Source organism: Heterodontus francisci, chromosome 39 (genome assembly GCF_036365525.1).
Source record: "Heterodontus francisci isolate sHetFra1 chromosome 39, sHetFra1.hap1, whole genome shotgun sequence".
NCBI classification, from domain to species: domain Eukaryota; kingdom Metazoa; phylum Chordata; class Chondrichthyes; order Heterodontiformes; family Heterodontidae; genus Heterodontus; species Heterodontus francisci.
This window is the reverse complement of record NC_090409.1, coordinates 36,270,349-36,280,430: the sequence shown is the minus strand read 5'-3', so window position 1 is coordinate 36,280,430 and position 10,082 is coordinate 36,270,349. Positions and strand designations below refer to the sequence as shown.

Genomic DNA, 10,082 nt, shown 5'->3' with positions numbered 1-10,082 from the left:
GTACAGGTCTGATCAGGGTGAATCACCAACTCCAGAGCAGACTTGACTCGACTGGCTATGACTTTGGACAGAATCTTGTAATCAACATTAAGCAGTGAGATGGGCCGCCAATTTCTGATTTCTGCCTTCTCCCCCTTCTGCTTGTAAATGAGGGTGATGATGCCTTTCCTCATGGATTCTGACATGCTGCCGGCCGGGAGCATGACGAGCTGAGACCGGGCGAAGTCGGGTGAAGTGGAAATAGACGGTGTTAGTGATGGGGCGAATATGTGTTCAGAATCTCATCTCAGTCAAATGTGACACCAAGCTGGTCAACAGACTGGTTTAATCTCAGACTGCCGCCAGGGAGAGGGATGGAGTCGGAAGAGACAGAGAAAGAGAAACACAGAAAGAGAGGACGAGAGCGAGAGAGGGACAGACAGTGGGAGAGACCGTGTGAGGGAGAGAGAGAGAGAGAGAGAACGAGGGATAAATGAATGTAACTGCTGTGTGAACTGCTGTCTCGCCAGGAGAGGGAGCAGCTCTCTGTTCCTTGGCGTGTTCAAACACAGAGTTTAACACTGCCAAGCACAGATGGCACTGAATGAAAATCTCAGTGTGCAGACTGCAGACAACAGGTGCCCTGTCACTCTGTGCTGGGTGACCCTCCACACTCCTCTTCTCTGCTGGGGGCAATTCCGGGTGTGCGGGAAACAGCAAATTCGGGATCACTCTTCTGTCCTGCCCACTTTGTTGAGAAGGCGTTTAGCACAGGGTAAACAGTATCTCAACCTCCGGGGGCTGAAAGGAGATCCTGAAACGGACAAGGACAACCACACAAAGTGCAATCCGATATAGAGGGTGCACAGTGCGATCCCACAGCATCCAGCCTCCCATGATAAAATCATTCCATTTGCAAAATATTCAGTTTGGCACATTAAGTCTCATCTTCCCCCTCGAATCAGCCCAGTGTCTGACTGTAACTGGGGAGAGGTGGGTGAGAGGGTTAATCCCCTCCACCGGGAACAGGCTGCCCGGTGTCTGACTGTAACTGGGGAGAGGTGGGTGAGAGGGTTAATTCCCCCCACTGGGAACAAGCTGCCCGGTGTCTGACTGTAACTGGGGAGAGGTGGGTGAGAGGGTTAATCCCCTCCACTGGGAACAGGCTGCCCAGTGTCTGACTGTAACTGGGGAGAGGTGGGTGAGAGGGTTAATCCCCCCCACTGGGAACAGACTGCCCAGTGTCTGACTGTAACTGGGGAGAGGTGGGTGAGAGGGTTAATCCCCTCCACTGGGAACAGGCTGCTCAGTGTCTGACTGTAACTGGGGAGAGGTGGGTGAGAAGGTTAATCCCCTCCACTGGGAACAGGCTGCCCGGTGTCTGACTGTAACTGGGGATAGGTGGGTGAGAGGGTTAATCCCCTCCACTGGGAACAGGCTGCCCAGTGTCTGACTGTAACTGGCGAGAGGTGGGTGAGAGGGTTAATCCCCTCCACTGGGGACAGACTGCCCAGTGTCTGACTGTAACTGGGGAGAGGTGGGTGAGAGGGTTAATCCCCCCCACTGGGAACAGGCTGCCCAGTGTCTGACTGTAACTGGGGAGAGGTGGGTGAGAGGGTTAATCCCCCCCACTGGGAACAAGCTGCCCGGTGTCTGACTGTAACTGGGGAGAGGTGGGTGAGAGGGTTAATCCCCTCCACTGGGAACAGGCTGCCCGGTGTCTGACTGTAACTGGGGAGAGGTGGGTGAGAGGGTTAATCCCCTCCACTGGGAACAGGCTGCCCAGTGTCTGACTGTAACTGGGGAGAGGTGGGTGAGAAGGTTAATCCCCTCCACTGGGAACAGGCTGCCCAGTGTCTGACTGTAACTGGGGAGAGGTGGGTGAGAGGGTTAATCCCCTCCACTGGGAACAAGCTGCCCAGTGTCTGACTGTAACTGGGGAGAGGTGGGTGAGGGGGTTAATCCCCCTCCACTGGGAACAGGATGCCCAGTGTCTGACTGTAACTGGGGAGAGGTGGGTGAGAGGGTTAATCCCGTCCACTGGGAACAAGCTGCCCAGTGTCTGACTGTAACTGGGGAGAGGTGGGTGAGGGGGTTAATCCCCCTCCACTGGGAACAGGATGCCCGGTGTCTGACTGTAACTGGGGAGAGGTGGGTGAGAGGGTTAATCCCCTCCACTGGGAACAGGCTGCCCAGTGTCTGACTGTAACTGGGGAGAGGTGGGTGAGAGGGTTAATCCCCTCCACTGGTAACAGGCTGCCCGGTGTCTGACTGTAACTGGGGAAGGGTGGGTGAGAGGGTTAATCCCCTCCACTGGGAACAGGCTGCCCGGTGTCTGACTGTAACTGGGGAGAGGTGGGTGAGAGGGTTAATCCCCTCCACTGGGAACAGGCTGCCCAGTGTCTGACTGTAACTGGGGAGAGGTGGGTGAGAGGGTTAATCCCCTCCACTGGGAACAGGCTGCCCGGTGTCTGACTGTAACTGGGGAGAGGTGGGTGAGAGGGTTAATCCCCTCCAGTGGGAACAGGCTGCCCAGTGTCTGACTGTAACTGGGGAGAGGTGGGTGAGAGGGTTAATCCCCTCCACTGGGAACAGGATGCCCGGTGTCTGACTGTAACTGGGGAGAGGTGGGTGAGAGGGTTAATCCCCTCCACTGGGAACAGGCTGCCCGGTGTCTGACTGTAACTGGGGAGAGGTGGGTGAGAGGGTTAATCCCCTCCACTGGGAACAGGCTGCCCAGTGTCTGACTGTAACTGGGGAGAGGTGGGTGAGAGGGTTAATCCCCTCCACTGGGAACAGACTGCCCGGTGTCTGACTGTAACTGGAGAGAGGTGGGTGAGAGGGTTAACCTTTCAGAGTGGGTCGGGGCAGTCTGGGTGTATATCTCAGTCCTCTATCTAACATCCTATTTATTGTATATGAGTGACACATCCTGCTTTTCTCAATTAATGTACATCCAGGATATTGAGAAATCAGCTCAGTAAGTGAGGCCGAAATCACCCTCCAGTTCTTGGAAAAGGCAAGATCGGAGGCATTTGTTTGTCCTTTTCCTTTTGAAAAGCAGTCGAGTGGGCGGGAATAGTGGGAGGCAGGGAGGGAGGGCGGGACAGAGGTGCAAGTGAGGGAGGGAGTGGGGGAGGGGCAGAGGTATCAGTGAGGGAGCGAGGGAGGGAGGAAGGCGCCCGTGCGGAAAGGAGCGAGGAGGGAGGGATAGAGGCACGAGTGAGGCAGGGAGAGACAGCGGCACCAGTGAGGGAGGGAGTTAGCAGTGAGGGAAGACTGTGGGGAGGCTGAGGCTGGGAAAGGGTTAATGCTCTGACCTTTATCCTGTGAGGCTGTGCTCACTGTGAGTGCCATAAACAAACAGAGGTGGAGGTGAGGTGGGGGGAGATCCCTCGAGTCGCGTCTGACTATATCCCACCCCTCAGGTTCCCGTCTCATCCCCGTCGGCTCGGACAAGGGTCACCTCTTTCTGCTAGAGTGCTGGTGGGGGAAGTGTTGTTCGGTGGGTGGGGGGGTGGGGGGGTGGGGGGGGGGGGTGGTGGCAGCAGGGAGTAAACACCAGTGAGATGACTGAAAAAAGTCTTTAAACCCCCGCCCATTTCCTGCTCTTAAACTGCCCAATTACACCAGTGCAAAACAGGGGAAGTCCCTGAGCTTATTTTCTCTGAGCTCGACTTCCGATATTTCATTGTGAACTTGGTGTGTGTATGTGCGCGAGAGAGAGAGGGAGAGAAAGAGAGAGAGTGAGAATTCCTGTAAGCAATGTACAAGTGTTGCAAAAAAGCTTTTCATAGAAAAAGTTTTCTTGGATGAAAATTGAGTTGAAAAGGTTCTCTTGGATGAAAGGACACAGTTGACAAGACGAATTGGTCTCTTGGTTTTCTTTCAACGATCACCTAGTGCTTAGATTTGGTGCCAGTTAACCCCTTCGTTCCTTGTGTTTCCATTGGCCTGCTACACAGTGCTGAGCTCCTCTGACTGTCAGTCCCACTCGGGAGGAGGGTCCCTCCCCTCCTTCGTCCGCAGATTCCCCCCTCCATGCGTCTGGTGAGCGAGGCGTCGACGTGCTGTGGGATTGGGAGGACCTTGCCAGTCCCGGGACTGTGCCCGTTCCGGCGGCGCCCATGTGCGTGGACCTTGGCACCTCTCTGCCCATCGAACGGTCGGCGTCACTGCGCGGGATGGATCAGCAGCTGTGCCCGGGCCCCCTGGATCTGAGGCTGAGGAAGAGCAAGTGCCGGCTGGCGGATCGGGGCCCGGAAAGGAGGCCCGCGGGGAAGCTGGCGGCGCTGGGGGATTCCGGGAGCGTGGGCGCGGAGTGGCAGCGCCCGGAAGCTTCCGAGGGGCAGGAGGCGAGCACCGCCGCCCTCCGGGGGGGTTCTCGGGTGCCCTTGGCCCTCAGCCGTTGCCTGGCCCAAAGCCCCCCTGACGTAGCGGGGGAACGGGGCACCGACCCGGGAGCCGACGGCCAGGCGGACCTCGAGAGCTGGCAGCGGGCGGGCAAGGAAGGGGCGAGGGCAGGTCCCGGGCCACCTGCCACCCCAGCCTCACAGCCGACGGGCACCATAGTGAAGGACGAGGACAAGTGGAAGATGGGCAAAACCAGGCTATCACTGCCTCCCAGGAAAAGACCGTACACCCTGACTGGGAAGGACCAGTCGCCCATCCCTTTGAAAACTGCCCACCTGGAGGAGACTGTGCCATCAGGTGCCAACCAGCAGGCACCAGTGAGGTTGAAAGAGGAGCCAGAGGACACTTTCAGTTACTGTGGGAGGCAGGAGCATCCCGTGACTGCTCAGCTGGCGATCGCCAATGGATACCCATTCATGGAGTCTGTATACATGCCCTTCAGACTGCAGCTCCCCTACTACCCAGGTAAGACCTCACTCTACCTCCAGGCCTCGCTGCGGACCCATTGGGTTGTCTTAGAGGGGGAATAGCAGGCATGGATTGGAGCCGAAGGAGGGCAACGGGGCAGGATGCTGAAAGGGTGGGGTGAGGGGGGAGGTCACCTTCAACAAGCAGGACCCAGCTCATGAGGTGAGGAGCTATCTTCAACCTCGGCTGCTGGGAATTTTAACCTGCTCCCACTCAGCCCCCATTTGCAGCAACTCCATTTCTTGAGTCAAGCGTTTGACTTGATGTCCTCACTGTTGCTCTCACCGTCGCTTGGGAGACGGGGGCGGGGGGGGGTGGGGGGGGGGGGGGGTGTGTTTCTAGTACAGACCCTGTCCCGTCCATCCACCTCCCACCTGGGTTTGTGCCCCAGTTTCGCTTGGTTCCTGTGCATTGTCACTCCGCAGGTTGAGTGGGGTGCAGTGCGTGGGGGGGATGAGGAGAGGGGACTGGTGTTTCCTCTCTGCAGCCGGCTCCCTGCAGAGAGCTGAGAATTGCGAGTTCGAGAGTCTGCCTGTTCACTGTGGCGCGCTGTGCCTTTAAACGCTGAAATCCTTTCCCGCTTTGCTTTCACTTGTGGTGTCAGTGGCCTTTGATTTTAAACTGCTTCCTCTGGGATACGAGTGTCGCTGGCCAGCCCGGCATTTATCGCCCGTCCCTAATTGCCCTTGAGAAGGTTGTGGTGAGCTGCCTTCTTGAACCGCTGCAGTCCGTGTGGGGTAGGTACACCCACAGTGCTGTTAGGAAGGGAGTTCCAGGTTTTTGACCCAGTGACAGTGAAGGAACAGCGATATCGTTCCGAGTCAGGATGTTGTGTGAATTGGAGGGGAACTTGCAGGTGGTGGTGTTCCCATGCATTTGCTGCCCTTGTCCTTCTAGGTGGCAGAGGTCGCGGGTTTGGAAGGTGCTGTCGAAGAAATATGGTGCATCTGTTTTCCACCACCAGTAGGAGCTCTCCCCAGAAAATGGTACTGAGGCACACTGAGGTGGTCGCCAGTGAGCTGTATGTCACGTTAGACTCCGATCAGCCAGGGTCAAATCTCCCCATCGCCTGTTCGGTCAAACCTACCAGAAAGCAACAAGCATGGGTTAAAACCGCACCCCAAGGTTGAATAGCCTTACCATTAATGAATGGTCATTTTTCGGAGGTCTTGAGCTCTGTCAACAACCCCCTTTCACCTCCCAACCCTCACCAGCAAGGCGAGCGGGGGCAGTAACACTGGAAGGAGGGTCAGAAGGAGCTGAAAGTTGTGTTTTTCGGGGGCAAGGGAGGGGACGCACTCCACTTTTGGGGGGTTGGGGTCAGGGGTCATTGGGGATCAGAGGGCAGATCCCGATGAGGAGGAACTGAAGGAGGGTTTGCGACTGAGGGAGGGGGGAGACTGAGGGAGGGGAGTCTGAGGGAGCGGAGGGGAGACTAAAGGGGGAGACTGAGGGACGGAGGGAAGACTAAGGGGGGAGATGGATGGAGGGGAAACTGAGGGAGGGAGGGAAGACTGAGAGGAGAGACCGATGGAAGGGACGACTGAGGGAGGGAAGGGGAGAGCGAGGTTGGGAAGGGGTGGCTGAGGAAGGGGAGACTGAGGGAGGGAGGTGTAACTGAAGGGAGGTAAGGCAGAGACTGAGGGAAGGAAAGGGTGACTAAGGGAAGGTGAGGAGCAAACTGAGGGAGGGAAGGGGGACTGAGGGGAGATGAGGAGGTGACTGAGGAAGGGGGGACTGAGGGGAAGTGAGGAGGTAACTGAGGGAGTGCAGACTGAGGGAGGTGAGGAGGTGACTGAGGCAGGGGGGACTGAGGGGAGGTGAGGAGGTAACTGAGGGAGGTGAGGAGGTGACTGAGGGAGGGCAGACTGAGGGAGGTGAGGAGGTGACTGAAGGGGTACTGAGGGAAGGGGTGAAGGTGAGGAATGGCACAGAACCAGCACAGAAGAGTTTGAGCAAGAGGCAATGAGTTGGAGGCTGGTTTTGGACAGAGTGAGGGTGAGTGAGGAGGGAGAGGCTGGAGTTTTTAGGGAGTGACATTGAAAGGAATTCAGACCACAGTGGAATTGTGAAATGAAGGGATCGACCAGATTGCTAACTATTGTATTTCCCATGACTCGTGTCCAAGTTTGTACCTTTCACAACATCACGTCATCCCAGAGCAGCCCGACAGCCAATAACACACTTTTGAATCATAGCCATTGTTGTACTTTGAGAAACGCAGCAGCCAATTTGTGCACAGCAAGATCCCATAAAGAGCAATTTGATAATGACGTGGATAATCTGTCTTTTGTGATGTTGGTTCAGGGATAAATATTACGGCAGAGAGAAATCCCACAATTTTCCTTCAAATAGTGGCCGTGGGATTTTTCCTGTCCACACGAGACCTCGGTTTAATGTCTCACCCCCGAAGGTTGTTGCCTTCGACAGTGCAGCACTCCCTCAGTATTGACCCTCCGATAGTGCAGCACTCCCTCAGTACTGACCCTCTGACAGTGCAGCACTCCCTCAGTACTGACCCTCTGACAGTGCAGCACTCCCTCAGTACTGACCCTCCGACAGTACAGCATTCTCTCAGTACTGACCCTCAGACAGTGCAGCACTCCCTCAGTACTGACCCTCCGACAGTACAGCATTCTCTCAGTACTGACCCTCTGACAGTGCAGCACTCCCTCAGTACTGACCCTCCGACAGTACAGCACTCCCTCAATACTGACCCTCTGACAGTGCAGCACTCCCTCAGTACTGACCCTCTGACAGTGCACCACTCCCTCAGTACTGACCCTCCGACAGTACAGCATTCTCTCAGTACTGCCCCTCTGAAAGTGCAGCACTCCCTCAGTACTGACGCTCCGACAGTGCAGCGCTCCCTCAGTACTGACCCTCCGACACTGCAGCACTCCCTCAGTATTGACCCTCTGACAGTGCAGCACTCCCTCAGTACTGACCCTCCAACAGTGCAGCTCTCCCTCAGTACTGACCCTCCGACAGTGCAGCACTCCCTCAGTACTGACCCTCTGACAGTGCAGCACTCCCTCAGTACTGACCCTCTGACAGTACAGCATTCTCTCAGTACTGACCCTCCGAAAGTGCAGCACCCCCTCAATATTGACCCTCCGACAGTACAGCACTCCCTCAGTACTGACCCTCCGACAGTGCAGCACTCCCTCAGTACTGACCCTCTGACAGTGCAGCACTCCCTCAGTACTGACCCTCCGACAGGACAGTACTCCCTCAGTACTGACCCTCTGACAGTGCAGCACTCCCTCAGCATTGACCCTCCGACAGTACAGCATTCTCTCAGTACTGCCCCTCTGACAGTACAGCACTCCCTCAGTACTGACCCTCCGACAGTACAGCGCTCCCTCAGTGCTGACCCTCTGACAGTGCAGCACTCCCTCAGCACTGACCCTCCGACAGTACAGCATTCTGTCAGTACTGACCCTCTAACAGTGCAGCACTCCCTCAGTACTGACCCTCCGACAGTACAGCACTCCCTCAGTACTGACCCTCTGATAGTGCAGCAATCCCTCAGTACTGACAATCTGACAGTGCAGCACTCCCTCAGTACTGACCCTCTGACAGTGCAGGACTCCCTCAGTACTGACCCTCTGACAGTGCAGCCCTCCAACAGTGCAGCACTCCCTCAGTACTGACCCTCCGACAGTGCAGCACTCCCTCAGTACTGACCTTCCGACAGTGCAGCACTCCATCAGTACTGACCCTCTGGCAGTGCAGCACTCCCTCAGTACTGACCCTCCAACAATGCAGCACTCCCACAGCATTGACCCTCTGACAGTGCAGCATTTCCTCAGTACTGACCCTACGACAGTTCAGCACTCCCTCAGTACTGACCCTCCGACAGTGCAGCCCTCCCTCAGCACTGACCCTCCGACAGTACAGCACTCCCTCAGTACTGACCCTCTGACAGTGCAGCACTCCCTCAGTACTGACCCTCCGACAGTGCAGCACTCCCTCAGTACTGACCCTCTGGCAGTGCAGCACTGCCTCAGTACTGACCCTCCGACAGTACAGCACTCCCTCAGTACTGACCCTCTGACAGTGCAGCACTCCCTCAGTACTGACCCTCTGACAGTACAGCATTCTCTCAGTACTGACCCTCCGAAAGTGCAGCACTCCCTCAATATTGACCCTCCGACAGTACAGCACTCCCTCAGTACTGACCCTCCGACAGTGCAGCACTCCCTCAGTACTGACCCTCTGACAGTGCAGCACTCGCTCAGCACTGACCCTCCGACAGTACAGCATTCTCTCAGTACTGACCCTCTGACAGTGCAGCACTCCCTCAGCACTGACCCTTCGACAGTACAGCATTCTCTCAGTACTGACCCTCTGACAGTGCAGCACTCCCTCAGTACTGACCCTCCGACAGTACAGCACTCCCTCAGTACTGACCCTCTGAAAGTGCAGAACTCCCTCAGTACTTACAATCTGACAGTGCAGCACTCCCTCAGTACTGACCCTCTGACACTGCAGGACTCCCTCAGTACTGACCCTCTGACTGTGCAGCCTTCCAACAGTGCAGCACTCCATCAGTACTGACCCTCTGGCAGTGCAGCACTCCCTCAGTACTGACCCTCCAACAATGCAGCACTCCCTCAGTACTGACCCTCTGACAATGCAGCACTCCCTCAGTACTGACCCTCCGACAGTTCAGCGCTCCCTCAGTACTGACCCTCCGACAGTGCAGCCCTCCCTCAGTACTGACCCTCCGACAGTACAGCACTCCCTCAGTACTGACCCTCTGACAATGCAGCACTCCCTCAGTACTGACCCTCCGACAGTGCAGCACTCCCTCAGTACTGACCCACTGACAGTGCAGCACTCCCTCAGTACTGACCCTCCGACTGTGCAGCACTCGCTCAGTACTGACCCTCTGACAGTGCAGCACTACCTCAGTACTGACCCTCTGACAGTGCAGCACTCCCTCAGCACTGACCCTCCGACAGTACAGCATTCTCTCAGTACTGACCCTCTGACAGTGCAGCACTCCCTCAGTACTGACCCTCCGACAGTACAGCACTCCCTCAGTACTGACCCTCTGATAGTGCAGAACTCCCTCAGTACTTACAATCTGACAGTGCAGCACTCCCTCAGTACTGACCCTCTGACACTGCAGGACTCCCTCAGTACTGACCCTCTGACTGTGCAGCCTTCCAACAGTGCAGCACTCCATCAGTACTGACCCTCTGGCAGTGCAG

At 56.4% G+C, this 10,082-nt stretch overlaps 1 protein-coding gene across 1 annotated transcript in view; it reads left to right on the top strand.

Annotated features, from left to right (window-relative positions):
* Positions 1-3,590: 3,590 nt before the first annotated feature.
* The window catches only part of bcl3 (BCL3 transcription coactivator), a 153,757-nt gene continuing 147,265 nt past the window's right edge, over positions 3,591-10,082 (top strand). Inside the window, exon 1 of the mRNA XM_068018475.1 lies at positions 3,591-4,857. Coding sequence (XP_067874576.1) covers positions 4,107-4,857 — 751 coding nt within the window. The 5' untranslated portion in view covers positions 3,591-4,106. The remainder of the gene's footprint in view (positions 4,858-10,082) is intronic.